General features: G+C 42.9%; 1 protein-coding gene across 1 annotated transcript in view; it reads right to left on the reverse strand.

Moving 5' to 3' along the window:
• The window catches only part of TrpA1 (Transient receptor potential cation channel A1), a 148,932-nt gene that overhangs the window by 24,472 nt on the left and 96,671 nt on the right, over positions 1 to 27,789 (reverse strand). Inside the window, exons 6-16 of the mRNA XM_084578684.1 lie at positions 25,510 to 25,607; positions 23,414 to 23,650; positions 21,449 to 21,649; positions 18,272 to 18,444; positions 16,291 to 16,455; positions 8,029 to 8,143; positions 2,395 to 2,564; positions 1,371 to 1,455; positions 597 to 656; positions 411 to 497; positions 276 to 346 (exon numbers count right to left, since the gene is read on the reverse strand). Of these exons, the coding sequence (XP_084434810.1) occupies positions 276 to 346; positions 411 to 497; positions 597 to 656; positions 1,371 to 1,455; positions 2,395 to 2,564; positions 8,029 to 8,143; positions 16,291 to 16,455; positions 18,272 to 18,444; positions 21,449 to 21,649; positions 23,414 to 23,650; positions 25,510 to 25,607 (1,462 nt within the window). The remainder of the gene's footprint in view (positions 1 to 275; positions 347 to 410; positions 498 to 596; positions 657 to 1,370; positions 1,456 to 2,394; positions 2,565 to 8,028; positions 8,144 to 16,290; positions 16,456 to 18,271; positions 18,445 to 21,448; positions 21,650 to 23,413; positions 23,651 to 25,509; positions 25,608 to 27,789) is intronic.

A 27,789-nucleotide genomic window follows, 5' to 3' on the forward strand; every position in this document is an offset into this window, starting at 1 on the left:
TGTGATTCCATTCCTATTACGATGTAGGCAAAGTGTATCGAATTATGAATAAATAGCCTTCGCATAGTGACTTGTTCGAATACTCAGACGTGCATCTCAGCATCCTGCAGTGAGAGACACTTAAATCAAGGCTATTCTATGATTTACAGTTCGGAGATTCATAAATTGTACTGTGGAAAAGTTAGGGACGCCATATACTCTACAAACTGAGCAATGTTGATTTCTACACTGTAATCTATTGAATATGATGTATTTCTCTCTATTTTGGCACTTACCATTTGGTCTCTAGGTATTTGACACACAGAGGGTGGGACAGCAGTTCTTCGCGACCATACCTCACCATTATCTGGATGGAGGAAAAAAAGAAAATAAATCAAGATGCGTACACTGACGGATACATCTTTCCTTACATTCATCACAGGAAGGGGTTGATCAGTTTCAGGTACAATGTCGCCAACGCCTTCCGTGTTCTGAAGGGCTTGAAAGCTATGTTTTACCTGAAAGAAAAGTGCATCAACATTAGTACAGATCATGGAAACCGAAAAGAAAGAAGTATCATTCATTCCCAAATATATACAATAAAAATTTGAGCTTACATAATAGGAAGTGGAATCGTGGCTGTATTTGGATTTGGTAATTCCTCTGTCCAAAACAGCCTGAAAAATGAAAAGCAGGTGAATGGGACAAGAATTTGAGCCTTCTTGCTTACAATATACATTTTCTTTGTTAACAATAACGAAATCGTGAATCAAGCTTTCGGCCACTGATATTGTGAGATCTCAAGTAAACCAAAATGATAACGCAATCGTATTGTAGGTGCACTTGTAAATATTCCTCAAAGAAAACAAGCGTGCCACAGTGGTGGGAGATCTAATATCGACTGTTTCTTTTGGGCACCTGGATCTGCCAGAACGCGGAAAAAGGGCGGAACTTAGCAAGCGTTGTGCTTGAAATGTAAACACTTGGCTTGCGATGTTCTTTTGCTGAAGGACGTTTAACGAAACTCAAAATTCTTCTTGCGAAACTCTCCGAAAACAGATAGAACACGAAGAAAATAGCGAGGTATAACACTAGTAATAAATTGGTAACCAGTACATTCAGTGCTGTCCGCTACTCCCACAAGCAATGCCACCTCGTTAATGAGCATTGATAAGACCGTGACAAAATCCAAATTGGTGGTACCCGCGAATGTGAGTGGCTCCTTAAAAATCACTAAGGAATCAAGTGTTTTGTGGTCAGATTAAAGCTTGCCTTTTGATGAGAGTGACAATGATTAAAAAGTGATTTGTGATAATATCGAGTCAATAGGGAAGCAAATACTAATAGTTCTTGAGCTCTGAGAAAGAAGCAGATACAGTAGAGAGGCTCACCATCATGACCTCCGGCATGACAGCCGTAAGTCCTTCTACGAGGCACGTGTACCGCTTTGTTCGACAACTCATCACTTCTTCACTCCTGCAGAACGATAAAATGCGGTATCACTTATGAAGCCTTTTTTATCAGATACGAGCACTCATTCCAGTCTACTTTCTAAATGTGCTGTACATTGAAAAAAATTCGGAAAGCTCCTTACGTGCTGCAATGCGATAGCATTCTCACCTGGGTATGCAGTGGCGCCACCACTGTTACTATGGCAATTATACCTGGCGTGTTCAAACGCGTCTGAGAATGCAGTGGAATGGTGTCATCTACATGAAACTGGACGTCGGACACTGCGTTACTAACTGACTTTAACTAACAATAACAATGACTATTAGTGATCATGACTATCACTGACTAAAACTGTTACTAACCATAGCTATGACTAGTGAAATCATAATTATCATGTTTAATTATTCCAAAATACCAAAATACCTTTATCTGGATGACTGTTCTTGTGGTACGTAAAAGTACTCTTGACATAAAGTGGGCAGTTAGTAGTTGGCCACTGTCGACTAATGCTGAAGTGGCACAGTTTACTATCTTATGGCCCAACCTAAGTAATGCAAGCTAGCGGATTTCACATATCGATCGAGGCTCAACAGGGAATGTTTTGTTTCCGTCAATTTATTCTTCCCAAACTGCAAATTTTCTTACTGTTCCCTCTCCTGCTTTCAGGATAGAACGAGAGAAAGAAAATGGCTACACAGTATGACAGGGGCGCTGGACAAGAGAAAAGGGGAGGGGGGGAGGGGGCTCAGTTCGAAAGGCTCTCCTCTCCTGCTTTACCGCTTTCATAAACAACACTCAGTGATCAAAACGACCAGAAGGTGTTTTGCTTCTCGTAAGAATCAGCTCTCTGTTTTATTATCAGAGCTATCAAGAAGAGCTTTGTTTTTTCACTACAGCTTTCAAAATCATCCTTTTGAAATGCTAAAATGGGTAGTTGGCGCGAAGGACACATGGAAATCTGACCTGGACGGATGAGTGACCATGACCATGGCCACCTCGCTGTGCTTGTAGTGCAGCGCGTAGTCTATGGGCGTGAAGTCCTGCTCATTGTGCGATATCTTGCAGTTGAGACTGAGGAGGAGGGATGCCGTATTCGACTTGTTGTGCATGGCAGCCAGATGCAGCGCCGTGTTCTGCGCTCGAAAGAACGATGTCAAATTTCAGAAACCCCATCCCGTGATATTACCTTCTCCGCCTTCTGTCCTATCACTAGAGTCACGAGAGTCGGTATCAAAGCGTCAGAAAGGGGCTACAACAAGGTGTGGATCTGCTCCAAAGATTGATATAGCATACGCGCCAAAATTCATCCTGGTTTACATGGCTACGGAGGGCTTATTATGGAGAGGCTTATTATGCGCCGCAAGTACCAGGATAACGCGCGATGTCCGAGTTTCAACATACCCGCCAAGATAACGATTTCTGCTCAGATAGTCTACTTAAAAAAAAAAAAGCACCATGTAGGAGCATCGCCCTGAGGGCTGTGAAGGCTTCCATATCATCGTGGTAATATATATAGCAAGGGCGTGTCGCAAGTGAGACTAAGAGATCATGAGTGGAGGTTTGATGTGATTATAAGAGTTAAAGCCTGTGTGACGTGATAAGAAGTGTAGATAGGTATGAGAATAAGAAAACATTATAAAGAGATTAAAGTGTATAAATTTGCAAAAAAAGATAGGCAGTCCTCCTACAGGCAACATAATGTTGCACTTAAAGATAAGTCAAGTGCTAAGGATTTGCGAACTGAAGAGTTGCGTTTCCTAGCGATATCATATATGCAGTAAATTTATAAACTTTGTGTCACATGGTGCCTTCATGTCGATGTGCGACACTTGACGAATAGAAACATAGCATAGCGCGGCAAACGACGTAAGTTCAATGTGAATTTAACGTTTCCGCCAACTGTACCTGCTTATTGAGGTTTTGCTCTGTCAGTTTCGCTTTCGTAATTTCATGTTCTCTCTCGTCACATTTGGCGATTTGACTCAACTCCAGCATGCCTTCCATGACATACGCACTCTGATGCGTTTGAGGTTTACATTCTGAAGCTGAAAGTCGTTCAAAAACTTCGCTCTCTTCTAACAGCGCGACCGAACCATTATGTTAACAATCCTGCATATACAGTGTGCACTTGGTCGCTTTTATATCAGTGGTAGGGAAAAAAGATATGCAATAATTTACCACTCGCAAAGTACCACCGGTTGTAACTGCCTCCAGTGTGGAATGAATGCCAGTGAAGGTTTTGCTTAACAGCTGCAACACGCGTTGCCTATGTGTGCCACCCGTGAGATACACGTTGCGGCAGCTACGTAGCCCAACGCGCGAATGAATTCTAATTTTCGGAGGAACGAACAAACGCGGCGCATTGCACACATGGAACTCCTGCCAGCGTAGACGTCCGACGGCTTCCGCGCATTAGCCTAACAGGCATGTTTTCGCATCTAATCACCCCTTCTCCGGAACAAGGCGCTTTTGGGAGGCAAGAAAAAGAACAAACACCAGCAGTTGTGATGAATCACTTGTTTTACGAGGCACCGATGTCGCATTATCTCATTGCTGACAGTTTCGGTGTTTCCAGCAATGGCCGGTTGTTCTGTTGGAAACCTTCGCATGTACGTCGCAATTTGTTTAGTGTCGGACACTACATTTCTCCGACCAATAAATAATTTATAAATGTGACCTCGGCCCCATTTTGATAAGTTCGTGTTGCAACCAACTAAATGTTTTTTCTTTTACATTTATAATTTGCCACTTCTCACTGCATTAAAGAAAGCGAAAGAACCATTTTAACTTGCTGACTTTAGTATCGCGGGGTGAAGCCAATTATTCCAACATAATCAGAAGAAAGAATGATAAGAATTGTTTCAAAATACTTTGCACGCGTTTTATTTGATAGCTCTGTATGTAGAAGTATACCGAAATATTTTTGTTTTGTATGTCTGTTTTGAAATAAAGCACCTTCATTTTTTTAGGCCCTTTGCACTCAGAGCTGGTGAAGCATAAAAGGGATACGAAACTGCGCGTGATGAACGCATCGAACGACGAAATTGGCAGATGGCGTCCAAGTGCGCAAACCGTGAATTCTCCGCGGATTATATATAGAGCGAAGCGCGCACTGTGAAATCGAATGACGCGTTCTGGTACTCCCTCCAAAGTGCGCGTTGAGCTGCCTGTCAATTCCAGCCCGCTCGGTCGTGCTATAGAAAGCGACTGATTCTTTTTGTTCTCGTCTATTTCTGTGACAAGAAATTTGTTTTCTTTCAGATGTATATATTGTGAAACAGATACGCTTTTTAGACTAAAGAAAAAGTGGTTCTATTTCGAGTGGCAGTTGTCCCAGGTTAACAAGGTACGGTCTTCCAGGGTCGATCCTTTTGGTAATCTTTGTGAAGTGCTATTCATTTACATACCATATGGAAATGCGCTGGAAAATTACGGGTTTACTCTCACATGTTCCGGCAGTCCGGTGCAGCCTATCTAATGATTTTTATACGTTAAAAATGCTGTCTGAGAGATGCATCGAGTTGCCAGCAATGGAATAAACTAGCACAGTTGCTAGTTGCTGTGGAAATGAAGTTTTAAATTGGAGTTCGACCTCTAATATTTCCTCAACGGGGGTTTGTGCACTGGTAGAACGCAATTGTAACTCTGCCTAACTTAATCTAATCTCTCTCTCTCTCCTCTTTTTATGCACAGCTTTGCTTTACAGCAACTAAACACGAGAAGAAAGAACATTGCGTGTAGGCGTTTCTGCAAACTGCAATTTTTTGCAGACATATTGAGGCAGAAAGTACTTCGCAGTAACTGCTCCAATATGCAAATCTGTGGCTCTCTTAGCGATGGCAAGCAATTCATATTCTATGTCATTCTGCAAATTATCATTTTTTTTTTAAGTTTTCGCTATATTTATTTTTCATTCGCCTGTGAACACTTCGCTTATGTATCCTGTGTGTTCTTCGTCTGGACCGTATGCATTCAATAGTTCCACTCCGAGAGAAAAAAATACTCCTCCTAGGCAAATGTAGATAAGCCCTCTGACGTAAGCGCCATATATATACGCCATGTTATTGCATCATTTTTTTTTTCCGATAGCGCATAACAACAGGAGGACGGAACAAGGGGTGTGTCGTCGTAGTTTTCAGTGTTCAGTTTTCATGCTGCTATGGCCTGATAAAGAAAAGCTATACGTACAGCGTTGGTGAAATTTCTCCAGGCCACAGCGTCCGTCATTAAGCTCATAGCAGAGTAAACGGAGCGAATGCAAAGCTATAGCAAGGTCAGAGTAGTGAAAAAGAAACTACAACTCATTCTGCGCAGAATATAAGCTTTGGAAATGCTGTAAAGGTCCGGACGCTTGGCGAATAGCGAACCTTTTACCATCACTACGGGCCTGGTAAATAGGCTGGACATGCGCCATGACATGACCGAAACTGAAATGACGTCATCAAAATGTTATTCAAATGAAAAAAGCAGTATTCTCTGCTTCGAATTGCAGCTTCGAATTGCTTCGAAGTGTACCGCTCTGGTTATAGTTGAAACTGGTTCGTAATGCAGTTTTAGATGAACCTTGGACACCCCAATTTTAGAAACATTCGAAAAAGCGGATGGATTAAACTCCGTCACGCCGACCCCAAAACGCATATACACCAGCGGACACGTTTACGAATTCTTTGCTCAGTGCGTTGAATAAAACATGGCCCATTGGTCGACGGCCGCAAAACGACTTTCACGTGCAGTGCGTGAAGGCATAAAAACGGGGCTTCGCAGTTTCGAACGAGAATTTCGGTTTGAGTGATGAGATCAAGAACGGAAACGAGGATAGGGGGGCTGGGGGGTGCTGCACGAACGTTGCTTTCCACATTCTTGGCACGCGACGCGAGCGTGAGAGAACTTGAGACGGCTTCGAGGGTGGGGAACGTAGCGGTGGCAATTTATTTCCAGCACCGCATCAGCGGAAATATCTTTTTTTTTTTTTTTTTTTGGCGCATGTGGCAGTCCGTATAGCAAGCAACCGAGTGCGAAACTCTGCGTTTAGGCAAGCGCTTGCTGAGGTCTAAAGATCCCGTGAAGCGTTCAGTAAGGGCGGGCTCCATCAAGAGAGCTCGGATTAACGTCTACGCTCAACGAATAATCATTGTGGACCTCTGATATATCAAACGTGTGAGAAAAACGCGATGATCATTTTGAATTTAAAGCAGAAAACTACTACCCGACACATTTGGGACAAAGACAAAGGTGGCTCAGTGATTGGAGTGCGAGACTGCCGAATCTAAGGACCTGGCATCGAATCCCCGCCAAGGCGGCCGCTTTTCGATTGAGGTGAAAAGCAAGGCACTCGGATGCTGTGTTTTTTCAGTGCACGTTTAAGAACCCAGGCGGTCAAAGTTTGCGTAGCCCTAAACTAGAAAGCCCCTCATATGCCGAGTCGCTTTGGGACTTCAAACGCTATAAGCCAAACGAAACCAAATAAATGTAGTTCATATATTTTTTTTATTTAAATATACTCTAGGCAGCATCGCTCCTCAAACAGTAGATGTTAACCAATACACTGAAGGGCGAATCTACTAGACCATCGCTGACTGTAATGTTTTGCGTATTTCAAAATAATTTCCTAGTCAACCAAACTGTGGTGCTGAAAGAAAAACGAGAATAATATTAACATAATTTTTTTTTTCTGTGTGATACCCTCGGTTTTTCATATTAGCCGGCGTCTGTCGTGGTCTGCGAACTTTGACGTCGGAGACACTAAATATGGTCCGTATAGTAATTCTACCCAACTCCAGCTGCAGATCGACCAGTAGGTCTTCCAAGCGGGGCTGTGTGGCTACTATAACCGAGATGCAAAGGTTTGACTGAAGCACAGTTAGGAGCACAAGAGCGTTTCAAAAATGCTTCTCATAAGGCAAAGCTGAAGCGACATACAATGTGATTAGGCGTTTTCAGGGGAAAGTATGTTCTAAGCAGACATAAAAAAAAGAGAACAGGCGACGGTTATCAACCATCGAGATGCTCAGGTAACGTCGCGTGGAGAACGTACTAACTGCTAAATTTAGACACCTGGTTACAATTAAAAATGAGTAAATAGCCGTTAATAATAGCTTCACTACATTTTAAAATTTCGAAGCGTGATTGTCCTCATCCTGTTGCTCTATAAATTATACCCTCCACACTCCAAAAGGCTCACGTTTTCGTACAGGGCGTGACTTAATTATGCGAACTCAAAACAATACCATCTACCCAGCGTCACTATACATGGCACGCTTGTCACGTGACTTTCTGTTTCCCGTCGGTACTAGAGCAGAGCGTTCACGCATTCATCTTCGGGCTTTTTGTTAATAGTGTGTGCAGTTCCAATGTCTATTTTGTCTGAGAAAAGCATGCGGACATACAATGCGTAGTTTATTATTGCCCTTCTTCAGTGTGCGCTTGTACGCTCTCTGTTAGCTTGATCTTTTAACCTTTTAAGCTAGTTTGCACTGATGTAAAGTCATGATACGTACCGGATAGTTCTCAAGAAAAAAAAAAAAAAACGTGATGCATCCAGTGATAACAGAAAAAGGGAATAAATTTTGCCTTCAGCAAGAAGGTCTACATACTCACCCCATCCCTGTCAGTTTGGTCGAGCAGGTGGGAATGTACGGCCAGCAGTTGTTCCATGGTGTGGGTGAAGCCGTTGGTGACAGCGTAGTGCAGGGGCGTCCTCCCTTTGTGATCCCTGGGTGAATCGGAATCGGAACATATCAGCCAAGAGAAATATGTTATTTTATTTATTTCTGTGGATGTTTCACATGTTATGAACGTGCGCTGTTCCTTATTCTGAACAATTTCAATAAACGCAGGCTCCTGGTTTAACTGTTTCTGGAGACATACGCCCTCTATGCTGATAGTTTTTTTGAAGTGAAGGCAACACTGAAGAGTACTTGCAGGCACCAGTTGGCTCGACACTGCTGACATGAACAGAGCGAAGGTGGGGTGAAGAAGAAACATGATAAAAAGAAAGCGCTGTGACGTCGTCTACTTTCTTCCTCTTGCATTACTGTTATCTCTTTCTGGTACTTCAGACAATATTGTAAATACGTAACTAAATGCCTAGGCAACAAATACATGCATTAAACAGTCGCATTAAGGACAAACAGCTGAGGGTGTAGACGCTGTCCACAACTGCACGAAGCATCCCTCCGTTACCAATAATACAAAAACTAGTGCTTAGGGTGTTAGGGCCGTAAATACGCCTCCTCAGATGCTCAAGGCATAACGCGCCTTAAGCATATGAGCAGGCGTATTTACGGCAGCCAGATTGTTTTCTTTTGACTGTCATTGATTGTAATGACGATTGTACGCAGTGGTGCACCTCTCCGGATGCGGGCACGGGAAAGCATTTGGGAAGGAGGGGGGGAGGCGGAGGGCGCAAAACTCCGCTTTGTACCGTTATGATGCTACATAAGAGAAAACTTTCGCATCTGTCCAGATTTTTTTAGTTAGACTACCTTTTAATTCAGATAATTTATTGAGAGCGTATACCACACACAGGCCTGAAGCCAAAGCTTTTACGTAGAACTTCGCGGTGCTACCGAACTGCTTTTCAGATTAGTATAGGCAAAATTTGTGCTGCACCTTTCTAAATGTGACTCTGCATGTAATGTTACTCCATGCTTTGTTCATCCCGAGTTAACTGAGCTTCGATTTCGTTCTATTTTCTGCACTGTCACTCTAAGCCTCTAGCGAGCGTGCAAAAAAAAAAAAAAAAAAAAAAGGAACGGTGCTCCAATTTCTGCGTGCCGTCGTCCGCCAAACAAAGGAAGGCCTTCTCAGGGAAGCCAATATACCTCTGGTGAATCCCGTTGTATGCCCCATTATTGACCCAATGTTTTCTCGCTTCAAGACGGATGCACTTAAAGAAGCAGTGGATTCCTCGACGAGCTACAGCCTTGGCCATTGGCTTCGAGTGGTCTTTGTTCGCAAAAATGAGAACTATGGAGAAGTTGTTTCCAGGGAAAAATATTTTCATCCTCCACATTTCGCGTGAAAGGTGACGAACCAATAGGACACGAAGGTCGCCCCATTTTTTGCCATGACAAAAAGAAGTCGCGTCAGATGCGGTGATGTAGCTAAGACATGAGAAAACACTTCGCCGTAAAGCCCGCTATAGCCGCTCTATTACCAGAACACCACGCAATGGTCGCAGATACGGCTAGAAAAAAAAATATTGCCAGATCAAGGGAAAAATGTACCAGGTTATTTTATCTTTTGTGTCAGATACAGACCATTGAAAACTTTCTGAATAGGCTCACAAACGATGAGATCATCCGTATTTCTTTAAAACGCTTAGTCAACTCAGTTTTTCATCTAGGGATAGAGTTTCTTGCCGTATGTTTGCGCACAGAATGAAAGGCGCGTGACGTAAGCGGGTATTTCCGAAGAAACGACAACTTTATTTTTCATCGTTTTTGCAGCGCATAGCCGGACAAGGACAAAGAACGAAAGAACAAGTAGGACGCACAGGCGTTGATGCGTCTTACTTGTTCCTCTTTTCTTTGTCTTTGTCCTGGTATACGCGCTGCAAAAACAATGGAAACCCAACTAGCCTGACAGCTTGTCCTCTTCACTTCATTTTTGCCACTCAGGGAGCAATACCTGCGCATAGTAGTTTGGCAAAACGGGTGCACATTGTTAAGTAGCCGCCGCTTCAACTGCACTCTTATAGTAGACAAAAAATAAGCCTTGTTGCTCTTCAAAGGCGGCAAAAACAAGCGGTCGCTTGTACAGCCGACTCTTTTTACACTTCCTTCTGCTAGTTTAAGACAGTTGCGTTAAGCTTGTCTGGTAAAACCATACTTGCGTTAGGCCTATGTCTCAGAGACCAGATGGCACTTCAACACATCCGACACGCGTTGAGAGATTGAAGAAAATAAGCCGGTCGCCTTTACCATTACCGGCTTCGGCTCTACAGTGCCGTAGATTTCGCACACGCTGTTCTATATCTTCGTATCACTCGTACTGGAGAATGTGGCTGCTACTCGACAAGCATGGCGTCAAGAAAGGAGAACGCCTTTTTTCTCAGCACTAAAGGTGGCGTGAAAAGCACGAAAACAGATGATCAGGTTTCAGAGAGTAAAGAGTTATTTTTAGTGGCATCAGCGAAAACTTTCGAAAAGTCGTTCTTGCTGCCTGAAAGGAGTTACTTCAAGAACGCTGTCACTAGCAGGAGCGCAGTTCAATTTCCTGGGCAGGAGGATAAGCCAGAGGATAATAGCCGGTCCTCGCGCGATGTTGCCTGGTGACAAAAAAATCTGTGCCCAGATTTCAACAACAGCCCCGAGAGCTCTATGATACACGAAACTCCCCTGATGACTCTTTCTTTCTGAAGCCTAGGAGTTGAAATTGATTTCATTTGTCGTCGACAACTCCGCTTTGAATAACAGCGCCTGGAACGTGCCGAAGGTTTTGGTCAAAATTTCACCGGTAAGTCTAGAAAATGTATTTGCTTAGTTCAGGAGGGCTGGAACTCCACTCTCTTAACATTTTATGAATCTAAACAGCGCATCGGAGATATTTTACAGACAGAGAATCGCAGTCATAATCATAACCATAGATTTGTAGCGTCAGACATAAGCTACAAATATGGAAAAAGATACAAGTAAAGAAGGTAATTAAAGCTCCATCTCTGCCAATATTGGCTTGGCTTGTCTAATTTGCCGAGCCATGCGGAGCCGGATCTTGCCTTTTCCGGCACTTGCAGGCTCGCTATTGAGCGCCACGAGGACTGAGATCCGTCACTGCTGCTTACCTTTTTTGGCCCAGATGCTGCGCCTGTATGTTTTTTATCGACTCTTAGAAAAGGTTCTGCGCAAGACGATATGCTACATGTCCGGTTAAGGTACGCGATCGCCCGTGGTTACCGACCATGCGTCTGTTGCCACCTGTAGTCTCCCATTCTCTCTCTGTATCTCTCTTTTTTTTCCGACACTTTCCCTAATCTCTAAACTTGAAAGGATGATTCCCTTTTCTTCACTTTGACACCTACCCACAGTGCCAGGGGAGAAATAAATCAATTGCGTAATAAATTACTATTTTATGGCTGGTACTGTAGATTCCAGGGCTGAATGCAGGATTACGCGGCTTCATAAACCATATGACAGCTTTCGATCGATGTAAGGAATACAAAATACAAAGGATAAGAAAAAAAATTTTTGCAAAATTTTACAAAGAATACATTCCTTTTCACCCTAAATTGATTTTAGATGATGATGGACTTGTTGATTTATCTTGTGTTTTCAGTTTCATAAGGGAAGCAAATGTTTTACACAAACTGTAGAAAAAAAATGAAACACACTTCACTAAGGGAAACTGAAACCTTGTGCTAGGCACATCATGGTGTTGGCAGCTTAAGCGCCATTGAATCTAACACAACCCAACACGGACCAAGGACCACGCGACGAGCGGTTAGACCTGGCCTAGTATTGCTTTCGCAATAAAAGTGAAATCCTTTATGACTGACTAAGCACTTCGTCGAGGCGGTAGGGCCGTATGTCTGTTTCCTAGAAAGATGTCTACTAGATGTTTCTAGATGTCTAGAAAGCTTCCCGTTGTTTCGCTATATCTACTACTTTCACTCTTTCGGCCATCATTGACAGGAATAACCATTTGGTTCCCTACCACCACCTTGCACAGTCAAGAACAAAAGTTTGCGGGATGCGGATTTGTGTAAAAACATTTATTTCTTCGTTTCCTCGCTCGTTTTTCCTGTGATATTTCTGCTCTGATTGGGGCGTGTATGTCTGCTCGTGATTCAGCACACACTTCATCACCTATGTTTGCTAGTCACCGAGAAATAAATATTTTGCTACAATATTTGTCCAGGAAACATTTGGTCCCTGACTATACAGGGTCATCCACTTCTAGCTGTAACACGGTCACTGCTTTCAAAGCAACATTACGTCCAACCGTGGTGCATATCGATGCAAAGCGGTACCCGGAAGTGTTGCTTCGCATAGACTGCCAGTTAGCTTTACTGTACGGACAGTTCGAACGTGATGGCGCTTCGAAAGCAGTGACCATGTTATAGCTAGAAGTGGACGCGGCTGTACATGCACTGTTGTTGTCAAAGCCAGAGAGTTATTTCATGTTTTTATGCAAAAGTTTGCATACAGGAAAAGTATCACACGACGGCTCTGCGAAGTGTAATTTTGAGCGTTAGATATGACCTAACATGGCCTAACAACGATGAATTTATCACAGACGTATTCTCTTTTAGTGGGAATGCTTGCCTTCACGAGGCCTAATCGTCTCACCATTCCCTGCATTGTAGAAATGGCAGGCGCTGCCAACTCGGGCCTCGGAATCAAGATTGCAATGTGAGATCAGAATCCATCCTTCCATGATTCTTGCTCCCCTGATTAGACACGCTGCCCCTCGGTCACAAAGGCGAATTTCTAAGACGTGGTTAAAGTAAAGTTCTATCCATGTCGAACCTTCCAACATGTGATGCATACATCACGGTTCTGCTGAAGGGCGTGCCTCTAGAAGGCGATGGCGATAAGATAACGACATCTTTTAAATATAACATCTCTACCAAGAGAAACTGCGCCATATTTGCGCTTGCTTTTTCACGTTGTACTGCGTTCATCAAAGTCGAAACGCTCCAATATTTTCTAACGCGATGGCGTAAAGGCCCCGCTCACCGAAAGTTCCTCGGCGGAGGCCGTCCGCCAGCGTTGGCGTCGTGAGCGAAAATTCACGAGGACGGCGCTGCAGGTGGTAGCTTGTAGCTGCCATGGCCAAGCACTAACTGGATGAAAGGCTTCCTGACATTACATTTGGCAGGAGCTGCCAACTCGAGCCTCTCCTTTCATAAGGGAGAGCAATATCAGAATCAGAACCGGCACCGGCCAGGACCCTTGCATTCAAGTTATCCCTAGGCCCCACAGGCAGATTTGTTGTCGTTAGTTTAAAGCGGGTCTTTGTATATAATGTAAGGTAGAATGTTGGGCGAGCTGGTATATAGGCATGATTGCTTGTCCTGTTATTTACGTCTCTAGTCGTCTTTTTTTTAGCGGTGTGCATTTTTTTAATCGTGTTTTTATATGTGGGCTGGTGGCCTACGCTATCACGTCATACCCCTAAAGGCGGAGCCTAAGGGTGCCCCGTAATTGTATTCCTCGCAGATTCAGCGAGTCCAATTTAACGCGGGCTTGCTGAGAAACCACTGGCACGCTGAAGGGAACGTATTTCAAAAGATCGCTTACCGCAGAAATAGTTACCCTGTGCGTAGTTCAGACATGCTTGTTAGAACGTGCGAACTTCATGCTGCTTTACTGCGCGAACAGGGCTTACTTAAAAAAAAAAACAAAAAAAACATCAAGATTTCTGGAGCCAGTTGCAAGTGCCCACCTCAGAGAAACAGGGTTGCTGGACCAAGTGCCGCTTGTACCTAGCCTTGTGCAGTGACGACCGGTTTCTAACCAATTATTTCCCGAGGCCAAATCTCAGACATCTCTATCTTCCAGTGTGCGTGGTTATTTTTTTTTTAATTTATTCATACTGTTAACCCTCTATATGAAGGTTATTACAAGGAGCAAAACACATACAATACAAGTACAGTTCTCCTCGCTAAAATACACTCTATAGTACAGAATTATAGATTTGCACTGTAATGCCCCAAGAACATGTTAACACCTATCTCAAAATTTACAACTTCTGTTTGGTCCACAACTTCTCTTGGCAGTTGGTTCCAGATTTCTACTGCATCGGGAAAAAAGGAGTAGCTATATACGTCAGTACGTGTAATAATAGGTTGCAATACTTTGCTGTGATGTTTTCGTGGGCTACGCTTTAGAGGACGTGTAACATAGTGTTGTTTCTTAACATTTACTTTATCATTCATTATCAGAAAAAGAAGTTTCAATTTCTGTTTTGTTCTTCTCATTTCTAGTGATTCTAACTGACACTGTTTTAGCATTTCTGTGACCGAGTCAGTGCGCCCGTATTTAGAACATATAAAACGTGCCGAAATCCTTTGCAATCTTTACAGTTTTCGTTTTAAACCCTTTTGATGTGGACTCCACAATGCACTGACCTTAGTGACGACTATGACGGCGGTACACATCTAACACAGGTGGCGACCGAATAACCTACGTAGATCAAATGACCACAAATGATGCCCAATTAAAAGAGGACCAACTTAGCAGTTTCCCTCTCTTCTAAAAAAAAAAAGACTTATTCTTACACTGTTCAAGTATATTCGTGCACGGATGCCAGCTGAAACAGGAGTTATTTGTTTTTGTTATGATACTTCAATGATGAACCGATCGCGTGCATTGGCTGGACTTGAAACTGTTATTAAGAAGTTTACTGACAAGATACGCTTTCTTTATACATTTTTACCTCACTGTGTCTTTTTAAGCAGCCAAGAATTTACTCCATAACTGCGGTTCGCTGCAGTCCAGTGACCATCCTTTAACCAGTTTCTTGCTTGTGTAGTGCAAACATAACAAATGGCGGAACTGTGCGATGACGGCCCCAATAACGCCAGAATCCGCTGAAAGTGGCTTTCGGTCGTGATTTAACGAGCTGTGGTCTTCCCAATGGCTTCGCTTTTTATGATCTTTGAGTATTAGATGTGATATCACACAGAAAATAGCCGTCGTCTAGACCATGGCTCTGAACGTAACGTCGTATAAGCATGCCCATAACTATAAAGAGAGAAGGATATCCGCAATGCCAGCCCCATATCGACGTCGCTGAGAGCGATCGCTCAGTCTTCATCTGTATGGAACGTTCTGACAGCGGAGCAGATGCATGCACCACAAAAGCGAAACGGACTGGTCTAGTCAGGATGAAAAACCTGGCCGGAGATAACTTGGGGCGATCGGCGCCATATTCATCAGAACATTATTTGTACGCTGATGACGTCTAGACATCACACAGGCTACACGCACATGGTGAAAAAATACTTCAAATGAAAACACTTGAGGGACACCGGATTGCCATTTGCGGTGACAGCGCCATGGTATGAGAACCTCGCGGTGAGCTGCCATACAAGGTCACATGCATCATGCACTACCACACACACGATACATGACTGCGTACACAATGCATCATCACACAAATATTTTAAACTGATTTTATTCTTTTATCTTCTCGTGGCAGCCTCTGCACAGGTCCCTCCCTCTTCACCCCTGGGTTAAGAAAGCAGAATTTCCCTCCATCCATTCTGGCACTTGCCACCTTGACAGCTAGCTTATCCGTTTAGTACACTTGGCACGTGGCGAACGTTCGAACACAGCGATGCCGCTTTTCGCTGCAATGAGGTCTATAGGCTAGAACAAACTATGACGTATTTCCAACCACGTGAGGATGATTGACACCACAGGAATGCCAATTAAACTTGAAGAGTAACCATAAAGCTTGAAAATATAACTAGGGCTTCTACGACTGGCATGAAAAGGAATTTAAAAGGAGCACCAATGAAAGAAGCATGAAAGCAGCGTCCATTAAAGACCAGAACTCAGTTTATAATATTCTGACAAATATCGAAAAAAAAAAAACGGTATATAGCCAGGAGCCCGCGAGATATCGTGAAAGGTGTAAGCATTATAACGCAATCATATTGAAAAAGCACTCTTCTTTTGGATTTTGGTCGGTCTTTTGAGGAACGCTATGACCCACGGACGACATCTCCTTTTGAAAAATTAACGCAGATGCCAAAAATGTATGGCTTATCGACAGACAGTACACAAAATTTATCATTAGAAAACATGTACGTATAAAATTAATATAGGCCAACCATCTTTTTTGTCACTTTTTGAATATGTGCGTGACGAGGTCCAAGGACAAGCACATGGTGGATCTGGTCGGACGCACCTGTGCAGTAGGGCACCTTTGACCAGGAGCAGGTGTACCACCCTGGTGTGGCCATTCTGCGACGCTATGTGGAGCGGGGTCTTGCCCTCGCCGTCCATCTCGTTGATGATGAGGTGGCCCTTCTTGCTCTCCAGCAAGTGGCGAACCGTGTTGTACCGACCATACCTAATCCACGTGAAAAAAGAGAACACAGGTGTTACGAATACTCACACTGGTTTCTTACACTAGGTAAGCTGATAATCTTAACAGAATCTTGTAATAATGATAGTTCCTGACGAACGAATTTGATTTTCATTCCCTCTTTCATTTTACAAAATGTCGGCTGCTTCGATTGTTGAATAATTTAATCATCGCGCATGTGTAGGTGCATAGTTTTAGGTAACGTCCGTCCCGGCTAAGTCTGTCTTACGTGATGGGGAGTGATCGAAAATAACTCTGTTATGTAGCTGCGATGTCAGCCATAACTACAGATAAACCGCAATAGATCGATGTTTATTCCGCAACTGGACTAACCGCGGCGTCTTTGATAGGGGAGTAATTATTTTGTAAGTAGAGTAAAGGAGTGAACAAACCACTTAATTGCCTCAATGTTAGAATGGGAGAGAGAAAATGAATACACAGAATGAAAGCGCACTAGACATGGTAGCCTCAGTTTGTAAGCCGAGCCAACGTTGTCGATACGTTTGCTTAGCTTGCGAGCTGAGGCTATCCCTCAACCCTTGCCTAGTGTTTGTTCGCACATTGCCTTTTTTAGTCATGAATACATTCTCAATTCGATGCTTGGCGAAGTTAAAGAATGCGTTGTACTAAATCCGAAGGTGCGCATTTCGATGGAGGAGAAATACAAAAGACACTACGTACTCAGCGATGCCATTGCAATTTATGGAACCTCAGGGGACCTAAATTTTACAAAACCTTCCCCTGCGGAGTCCCTCTTAGCTAACGTGCCTCCTTGGGGACGAAAACTCCCGATATACCAGATGCTAAGCTCCATGATGATAGACAGGCAGTAAGTAGTCTTATTACTTGGCCACGTGTGTCGCCTGGCGTCGACAAGAAGTTAACTGGTATGTCTATATTTCATTCAAAGGTTCACGTCGCGTTCGTATCGTTATCACCAGCCACGTCTTCTCTCCCGATCACCCCTCCCCTCCTGTGCGGTGACCACCGCATTGTGCTTTTCTTTTTTTCTTTTTTTGCACGTACGCTCCTGCTCCTGATATGTGCATGCGTTCCGTGTTAAAGCCGTTAAAGCTGCCTTTTACTTTCTCATAAGGTCGTCCTCTATCAGTATGCAGAATGAAGTGCCTTGTTTCGTGAATGTAGATCAATGTTCAGACTCGTTTATTAGCAGAATTTAAAGCTTTTGATCTTGCTACGGGACACAAAACAGATAAATAAAAAAAATGAAAAATATGAGCACAGAGAACATGTAGCAGATCTAGACAATTGCCGCCGGAGGGATATTGCCCTCGCCATCTAATGCAGTTAGTTTCGAATTTCCAAAAGAAAGTTTTGTGCACAAAAAAGAATCCACAATGGCAATGCTCTTGTTGCTACTATGATTTCTGTCGACGAGCAGATTTTCAAGAGAACGGCCTTGGAGTAATACCTGCGACGTTTTACGTACCAGTAGTTAAAGTAGGATCTTCTCATGATTTACTACTAAAATCGAAAAACTTGGATTGAAAGTTTCGCTCCACCGTTAGGAACGGTTGCGTCGTTACGCTGAGTCAATTGAAAATCACAGCATTATCATTAAAGTGATATCTTGCTCATTAAACACACATACGATACCACCTTAGAAATCGTCTACGTTTTTTTTTAATCTATATTATACTAAAAAACGCAGCATAAGGGTGCTTTCATTGTAAAAGGTTAGTATCTGACTCTGTATGCAGCATATTCAAAATTTTGGGGAAGTTCCTCTACACGCAAAGGCCGTACCTAACGAAACTGAAATTGCTTCCTCGTGACGTACCTTGCGGCAAAGTGTAGGGGCGACTGATTGTCGTTGTTTTTGAGATTGACGATGGCTCCGAAATGCAGCAAGCTCTCAATTGTTTTCAGCTGACCGTTTCGAGACGCGTAATGCATGGCGGTGCACCCATGAATGTCCCGCTCGTTTAGCAGCTGGGCGAAGTCTTTCAACCGCTGAAAAAAAAAAAAAAAGAAAAACAAAGAGAAAAAATTGAGGCCCCGAAACGGGCTTGTGATTTGCCAACGAAATGGAGAAAAAAGTTCACTAGTACATTCTTTTTCAAGCTCTAAAACTATGAGACAAAGCTAATTTGCGACGTCCTGTAATAAAAGCCATTTATAAACCATGTAGAGGCGCAAAGGTCTCGTCCCTTGTAAGGAGTTTCCGATGCAGTCATTTCTAAAAACACCGCAATCAGGCTGGACGCTTAGAGAGTAATAATTATAACACATTCCAATGAGATACAATTCCAAGCTGGGCGCGAAAACAACCGCTAAAGAAAAATATTTAAGGCTCAAACTATTCCATCGTACCTTTCTTAATTGAACATAGAACGGTATAGGCGTAACAACATGTTCGAACCACCTTACGTCTCGACCAGCCACGATATGTGAATACGACTTAAGACCGAATAGCTTTGCCAAATCTTTTTGTTTGCAATAACAAATAATTACAATGTTTAATTTCCACTATCGAACAGTGCACGTGTGTTCTCTAGTTTTGATTTAAATGTACGCTCCGTTTGTCAATGCAAATTATCAGATCCTTTAGCTTTCGGCAGCACTGAAAGATTAAATTCATTGCCTGAAGAACAGGTTACAACCTCGTCTAGTGCCTGCATACACCACCGACTTATTTTGGGCGCAATATATGTTGATTCATCATTATCTATTCCAACAAACTGCAATCTCTATTTTTGACTATGCGACAGCGTGCTATTTCTTTCGTTTCTATTAAACCGTTTGCTGCCTTTGGTAATTTTAATTATTGTTTGATTTGAAGCAGATGACAACTCCGTTTCTTGCTTATTGTTGTGAATGATTACCATAATTTGTCAAAGCTTACCATCCTGCGATAATTGCGAGAGTTCAACGCAGGGATTATGTAATCAAATAAATAATAGTTCCGAGATGAAAATTATTATTTTGTAAGCCAGTCTGTAATTTCTATTCACTCGATTTATTCGTTGTTGCGCATCACTCTCGCATCACAAGCAGTGTGCATCTCGGATCAGGTGGAATTAACCTTATGCTTGAGACCGAAGCAAACAATTATTAAAATTGTGCTTTTAGAAATTGCAAGCAGTTCAAGCAATAAATGTGAGAATTACGCAGGGATATAATTACAACTCTGAGGCTAATGAGCTTAGATGTGTTGTTCAAAAAAATGCCTTCACATCGTCTGTGGGTGTGAGATATATATCGAAAAACAAAAAGAAAAACTAATAGGTCTGAATTGTTAGCTAATGAGTCTGAATCGTTAAGCATGCTTGGACGGGCTGTAGAATTCGTCGACCGGGCTCTAATACACCGTTAATCTGCGCAATTCGCGCAACACTTTCGTTACGTTTTGCCAGTTTCTAGTTACCTAAGTTTTCCTTAAAGTCAGCGATGCGCATCGCCAGAGGGATTTTATGTATTCAATTATTTTGGCAAAAGCATGGTATTTGGTATAGTTCACGCTTTGTTGTTAATGCTTAGCGCCGGCCCTGCGTTCATGGCTGTGTTCTGAGGTACGCCGGTTTGAAAGTACTACTAATTTTTCGGGTCCCTGGAATGATTTTTGGCCAATGAAAAGCTCACATTGCACAGAAGTAGGCTTAAACGTTTATTTCCATGTTGCACACTACTCTTATGCTCATTTTGACCACGTAAATGAAGAGCACTCATTCTATCTGATGAGGACCTATTGCGGTTCTAATTATTTGTCACCTAAAAGCTCAGATGATGTCGGCCAGTAAGTACGGTGATCAACTCATCGTCAGAAGACAGGATATTTGCAAGGTGACTTTTGATTGCCAATAAGACTTCAGAATAATGTTAATCGAACTATTTTCCGTGGTAAGGAACTGTTTTAAAAAGGTCACATTATTATGCAGTCGTCTGACTCGTGTGCCGGAAGCAGCTTCGACGACGCCATTCTTCCGGTGCTCAGTGAAATTTAGAGAATACACGATCTCGAACAGAACACAGCAGTGACGAATGACAACTGCTGTTCTTTATGACTCGTGACAATAATGAAAGAAAAACATTACAGCTCGGTTCGCCTTATACATTGCAAGCAACGCATTTCGCCTGTCGCAGTGCGAGTTCTTTGTTGCGTCTGCAATCGATCGCTGGGTCAGGAACGGCTGTCGAGCTCAACTCCCGAAGAATGGCGTCTGGGTAAGGATGTACGCCTGTCACTCACGCCCTAATGCATGCACTGCTGTAAAAGCATTTTGCGACGCGACGAAGTACAAGTCTGATCAGTTTCCTTCGATTTGTTCTTGCGCTTAAAGTAGAAACCACAATAGATGGCACTGCTTCTTTCTCTTTTTTTTTTTTTTTCTCTCTTACTCTTGCATGGTCAGGCAGCGTTATACAGAACAGTTTCAAGAACAGTTCCGGACTAATCCCCCACCGTCACTCATGCCCACTTCTTATATGAGAAAATAAACTAATTTTGAGCATTATCAAAGCATTTGCTAACTTTGAACACACGGAAATAAAAAAACAAAGCTAATAAAATTATTATCCTTTTCCTTACTTCCGGCGTTATGCTGTTTGAATAATTCGCATTATAACCCACGTATCATTGCTGTGTCTAGACTGTTCAGCCGGAGGCCATCTCATTTTTTTATAACGAAGTCTTTAGGTAATTCGCAAAAAAAAGAAAATGTTTGCAACAAGAATGTTATAATGCTGTATGATGAACGTAAGCATTCGCGTCTCGAATATAGGGACAGAGGAATCATTATTGGTTCTATTTCTGCGTCATAAATTTGCGAAGGTTCTTTGTATGCTCAATGCTTATTCCGCTGTTAGTAGAGAATATATTTATGCGAACTTAGCATGGGCCGTATGTGGTGGACTAAAGATCCAAACGACATCAGCATGTTGACGCTAGCTAAATACGAAAACTAGACCCTTCTCGTCATTTTGGCGAGAAGTCGACAGCTGCATCGGGGGCACGTACCTCATTGATCTCCCCGTAAAAGTCATCTAGCAGACCTCCGCTGAGCACGATGTGATGCAGCAGGTTCCGGCGCAGGTTGTCTTTCACGCTGAGGTCGGCGTCCAACCTGAGCAACGCCGTGACAGTCTTCCAGGCGCCGCGCGCCGCCGCCAGCAGAATGACCGTGCGGCCCTCTTTGTCAGTGGCGCTCATGCTAGCGCCCTGCGTTCACGGATAAAAAATAAGATGGTCTCTTAGATGTCTCTAAATAGGAGAACGGCGAAAGCCTATCATCGAGTGCCTAGTTTCGTAGCTCGTAGCGTGATGACTCATGTCTGGTCATTATAGACATTACCACTCACAGCTAAGAATTTTTACGCATTCCCAATCAGTTACGGTTATTTAGGGTCGCCGTTTGACATATTGGTCGTTTCGTAGTCATGATGAGCCATGCCTAGTCAGTGTAGTCATTGCCACTCATAGCTAAGCATTTTTACTCATTTCCAGTCAGTTGCGGTCATTACAAGTCGTTAGGCATATTGGTCGTTTCGTAGTCATTAGCAGTCATGATTAGTCATGCCTAGTCACTGTAGTCATGATCATTCATTGGCAAGCATTTTACTCATTTCATGTCAAACCGGCGCACACAAAACACGGAAGACACAGAGAAGAACCACGCAGACAGGAGTGCATCCGTGTTGTTCTTTTCTGTGTCTACGTGTTTTATGAGCGCCGTTTCCAATCAGTTTCCAACTTCCAGTCAGCTGTGGTCATTGCAAGTCGTAGTTTAACATACTGTTCATATAAGTAATTTTTATTATTCAGTAATCATCATTATCACTATATTGGTGTCTATTTGTAACTTTTATTTGTTACCTATCACCATCGATCTTATTTATTCTTAATCTCCCTCCTCACACGTCCGCTATTTGCGAGTCACACATCAGCGCACAGATGCGACGCAAATATCACGCACAGCTCTCGCTCTCAGATTTGCGCTCCCTGAGCCTAGGAAGGCTTTCGCGTTATAGTTCGGGCATGAGGGGGGGGGGGGGGGGGGAGCAGGGGCGTGATGAGGCAGCAAGAAGTTGTCCCCGCACTTCAAACTATTTTAGAATCAATAAAGGTCTTTAGTGGATCACTAGGGACGAATTAACTGGGCCTAAAAGAACGGAATGTGTCGCGTTGTAGTGACAAATATGTCCTTGTCATTACAGAGAGCCTGCAAATATAAAGACGCAGAAGAAAAATATTAGACAGGCGTTGCTTCCACCTGACCGTTTTGGCAAGCCAAGGCAATGACCGCCAAGACATCCTAATGCTGGCCCCCTCAGACTGAAACAAACCTCACCTCCCGCGTAGTCTGCGAACACGGTATCCAAATTATACTGGACGTCGTCTATTATAACTACGCAGCTACGACTAACATTTTTTTACTCAATATTTTTTAGCAATCAACGCACTTGTTGCTTTTGAAAGAGCGTCTAGTTAGCCACAAAAGCCTACGGTACTATACAAAAAAAAGGAGGGGGAGGGGGGGCGCGAGCTGTCTTCAGTGCCTTTTCAAGATACACCAAACACATATGTGAATTTTACCTTTCTTCCTTACCACTTGTCGTTAGCCAGCATGTAAAGGTGAGAGCTTTTTTTATTTTGTTAACATATGCTACAGAAAAGACACTATTTACGCTAAACTAAGTGCAGTATGACAGTCCTCCCTCAAGCCTACACTTTCCTATACCATACCCTCCTCTATATTTTTAAATGAGGAAGCTATGCCTACACCTGTCTGCTAGTTTTCTTTTCCCTAATCGATATCAAGAGGACAGGAATACGCTTCTTCCCGAGGGTCCGCTTTCTCCACCTTCCCTGCAATTTCATTTCTTTTGTTTCATCGCATGCAGTATACCTGTAAAACAAAACGACAGCGCATTCTCATCGCCCCGCAAAGAGTGTGACCGAGACCAATGGTAAGGCCCGCAGTACCTCGGAGACGAGGTACTCCACCAGCTCGACGTGGTCAAACATGGCGGCACAGTGAAGCGGCGTCATCTGTTGGGCGTCACTGCAGGTGAGGCAGTGGACTCGCTGGTCGGGCTGTCGCTCGAACATGAGCCGTACTATGTCCATCGCCCCCTGTGAGCAGGCCAGGTGGACTGGGGTGGACAGATCGTGTTGCTGGGTACTGATGAGGGCACCGCTTTCCAGGCACAGCTGGACCGCCTGCAATAGCCGCCATAAAGGACCCACCGTGGTCAGACTGGAGCTTTCGAGGACGGCAAAATGGAGCCTGCCATGTAATCTCGGGCAACCAGCTTATTGGCTGAAGAACGGCATTCTTTATCAAAATTTTGAAATTGACCTGCGTGTCGGGGGGTGGGTAGATCACCTTATCTCTTGGACATTAAAGTTTAGTCCATCCATCCATCCACACAGTACAACCGTTCAAAGGCGCTCTGTAGCTGTTCTCGCTATCATTTCAAGACTTTCGTTCAGTGAAGTGCCGGTTAAGAAAAGATACTGTGCTTACAGTTTATTGGTGTCATCTAGTGTCTTTCCTTGTTTTTTTTTTCTTTTTGCACAGCGCAAATACGGGCGCGTATTAAGTGCCAGATTTCTGTTGTAGTTGTTGTGGAATTGTTAGATTTCCGTTGTTAAATGATGTAGGAATGCAAAGGAAACATATGAAGAACAGCGGTGAGATATATTTTTTTACAAATAAGTCATCCCTTTACAAGTCGTGAATGCCATCTTTCCACAGCATAATCTTTGAGAACGAACGTCACATCGTGTGCCTAACCTACCATACTGAATCATTTACCACTGTCCTCTTACCAGCATGCATATAAGAACTGCGGCTATAGGCTGGCGTTGTTAGTAATATTAATGCGTTCCTCATTTTACCTCCGAAATGGATGTCAGTTTCAGATAAGCTGACTGGCATTTCCAGTAAGGTAGATTTCATTTTACAGAGAATAATTTCCACTGCTGAAAGTCCGGCAAGTCTGGCAGGGCCGCTAGATGAAAGTGAGCACATTAAGTAGGATGCTAATAAATAATATATTACGTTTTTTCGAGATCATTCTCTACGATTTCGCTCTGAGACACCACATAATTCATAATTCTGCATTTACAGTTCGAAATAGTTAAGCTACGAACGCTCCACTGTTGAATGCTTGGTCAGACTTTGTTTCGACTGCAAGTATTCGTACTATTGCGAAATTGGTATTTTAGGAAAATAAATTGAGGCCGATACTTGTAATTTCCTGTAAAAATATTCACCTGTTTCTCATCTCAAATTCAAAGGGTGGCATCATTCATCAGCCCCGCTCAATGCGAAATGCTCCAAGTCTGTGTTTGATGTGGTCTGCACGACGGCTTCAGAGTGCGTTCATATAACTTGTTATCTGTGGCATGCAGTCGTTATTTGAACCCTGTCAACAAGCTGCAAACTCCATGGCTCAAATAATTGGCTCTGTCGTAGGAGCAAAGTATTCTTGTCAAGGAGGGGCTACTTTACAGTGAAAATAATGTTTATATTTGCGAATGTGCCTTAATTGACAATTCATGTACTGCGACGTCCCAAAACATTTTTACAAGCAAGTATTGCAGACATCAATATTTGCTCTTTTTTGTTATCTTTGATGCTAGGCCAGACCGCCATTCTCTTCCCGGCCCCTCTTCAGTTAAAATAATGTTTATAGTAGTGCCTTAATTGACAAGCATGTACTGCGACATGCCAGAACGTTTTTACAAGCAAGCTTTGCTGACACCAATATTTGCTTACTTTTCTTATCTTTGACGCTAGGCCAGATCGCCATTTCCTTCACATCGGCGGTTACTATTTTGTATTATTTACTGAATGATCTATTTCCGGTTGAGTGGTGGGGAAAAACGTTAAGCGTTTAAATCTGTTTATCTGAATAAGGAAACGCGCCTTTTACACCAAGACATAAACCGACTATAGAGCCGAAAAATCTACTTTGGAGAGCGACAAGAGCAGCTAATATTGTTAGTATTGCTGTCTATTTAAAGGCGTAATGTTTTTAAACTAGCTAGGCGCCGCAGTCATATTTCCTCACCTTTATGTCTCCAGCATGGACGGCAGAGTGGAGCGGCACGTTCCCGTCGGCGTCGTAGAGTTTCATCATCTCAGCTCTAGAGTAGCCGCTGGACTCGCCTGAAAGGGTAATGCCAGAAACCAAGACAAAGAAATAAAATACGTGGTAGATTCCACAGTCTTTCCCGCCGAAGCTGCATTTCGCAAGAATCCTTCTTTCCGGCTACTCCTCATTCATTCTTCTCTCATTGGCGACTGCCATCTCCGACGTCAACTTTAATATGTAAACGCTATTATTTGTCCCCGGTCCCCGCACTGAAGGCGGAGCTGACCGCTCGAAAGTATGCAAAAAAACAACAAAAAAAAAACCAGGAAGACTAATCATTGATCGCTGTTACAAAATATGGGCTCCTATCGCACTTGCCCTAGTCTGGAAACTCTGGATTAAGAATAATGGGAATGACATAACGAGAATAAGATCCGGAAGGTGATGCCGTTGCATCCTAGGTACGCCGAAACCGGATCCAGGTGAGCATATCGTCCTGGCTAATCTCAGATGTGCCGTAACGAATAAATGTGCTCGAGGACAAAGCACGAAATACCACGCCCATGAAAAGTGCTGAAGACCGGGGCATCTCTCCGTCTAACACGTTACTTAAGCTTATATAAGCCGTGCCAGCCGTTCAGGCTTACATAAATCCAAAGCGTAGAAGAACAGGTCTCCGCTTCCACATCAGCGAGTCGCGTCCTTGGAATGGCATATGCCTGGGGCTGTACAGCGTAAGAAGGTATTCAAGGCAGGCACAGTGCTCAGGTATAATCCTGACAACCTGGAATGCCATGTTTGCTTCCGTCTCCTTTGCTGGCTGTTAATCACAGAATTCTAATTCCAAAGCTAGGATTCACACAGGGCACAGGACTAATCATTAAATGAATCAAAATCTACTTAACTAATCGATCTCAACTTGTAGAATTTACCTGCGAACAGTCCACACTAACTGAAGTCACTTATGGTGTATGCCAGGAAAGTATTCTAGCGCCAACTTAGTTTTTATCTAAATCTACCATTTACCTGCTAGTGTTACTGACAATTTGAGGCTTTTTGCGGATGATTGTATCCTGTAACATAGAATTAATTCAACAGAGGGTCACGTAACACTTAAAAAAACATTAACATCAGTATAGGAATGGTGCACTAACGGCAAATGAATATTGATACAACAAAACAGCAATCTTACGAGATACAAGAAAACACCACATCTCTGAATTTTCATGCACGCTAGTCAATGTCCCATGTACTGCAGTTACACAGCACAAATGTCTTGGTTTAGTCACATCAGCCAATCTTAAATGGGACTCTCACGTGCACTTCGTTACGTCATCAGCTCAAAAACAAGTCTTTTTTTTTCTCGAGTGACGCCTTCGAGATGTGCTATCAGACAATAAATTAGTTTCTTATAAGACTTTCGCGAGACCCGTAGTTGAATATGCAAATGTAGCTTGTTTTTATTTTCTGATGCGTTAATAAAGAAACTAGAGGGAAGCCAAAGAAAAGCTGCGAGATCTATTTATGACAAGTACAATCTGACTCCTCCACAAAACTAATAAATAAGCAGGAATACGCACGCTAGAATACCGCCCCATTCTTACACGACAGTAACCACTATATCAACAAATTCAACACACGATAAACATAGGTCCCTCAAGGTATATCGCATTATCAGAAAACAGAGTGACGCGGCATAAACATTCACAATCACTAAAAGAATATTGTTTTAAATAGTGTTTTTGTTTTCGTTAGGAATTAGAGATTGGAATAACTGACCACCGTGCGTTACTAATTCAACCTTTGAAACTTTATTGCACTCATGTGAAACAAAACTACTAGATTTGCAATGCGAAGTTTAACACCATTTTGTACTAATTCCCTTCTTTATCTTGACTCATATATCATGAAAACAGCTATCTTAAAATGTACGATGCTTCATGTTTTGTTATGTTTTTTTTTTTTTTGGTATTCTAATGGTATGTGTTAACCCATTATTCTCAATGTTATTAACTGAACGATTTGTACCACATCAATTTGCCCCGCTCTATGCTCTGTACTTTCTTGTATTTTTTTGCTTGTGCCCTTTCTGTAATGATCTCGAATGAGATGGCAACATTTCTAAATAAGCAATTAAATAATTTCATAGTATTAAACGCATGTGCGGCATTTGTCAAACGTGTACTGACTACGACATATTCTATTGGTGCGTCTAGTGTGCCTTGTTCGTTCTTTCATACTAATAGTACGCTCTAA

This window comes from Amblyomma maculatum, chromosome 9, assembly GCF_055883805.1.
Source record: "Amblyomma maculatum isolate TAMU_Amacu chromosome 9, ASM5588380v1, whole genome shotgun sequence".
NCBI lineage: Eukaryota > Metazoa > Arthropoda > Arachnida > Ixodida > Ixodidae > Amblyomma > Amblyomma maculatum.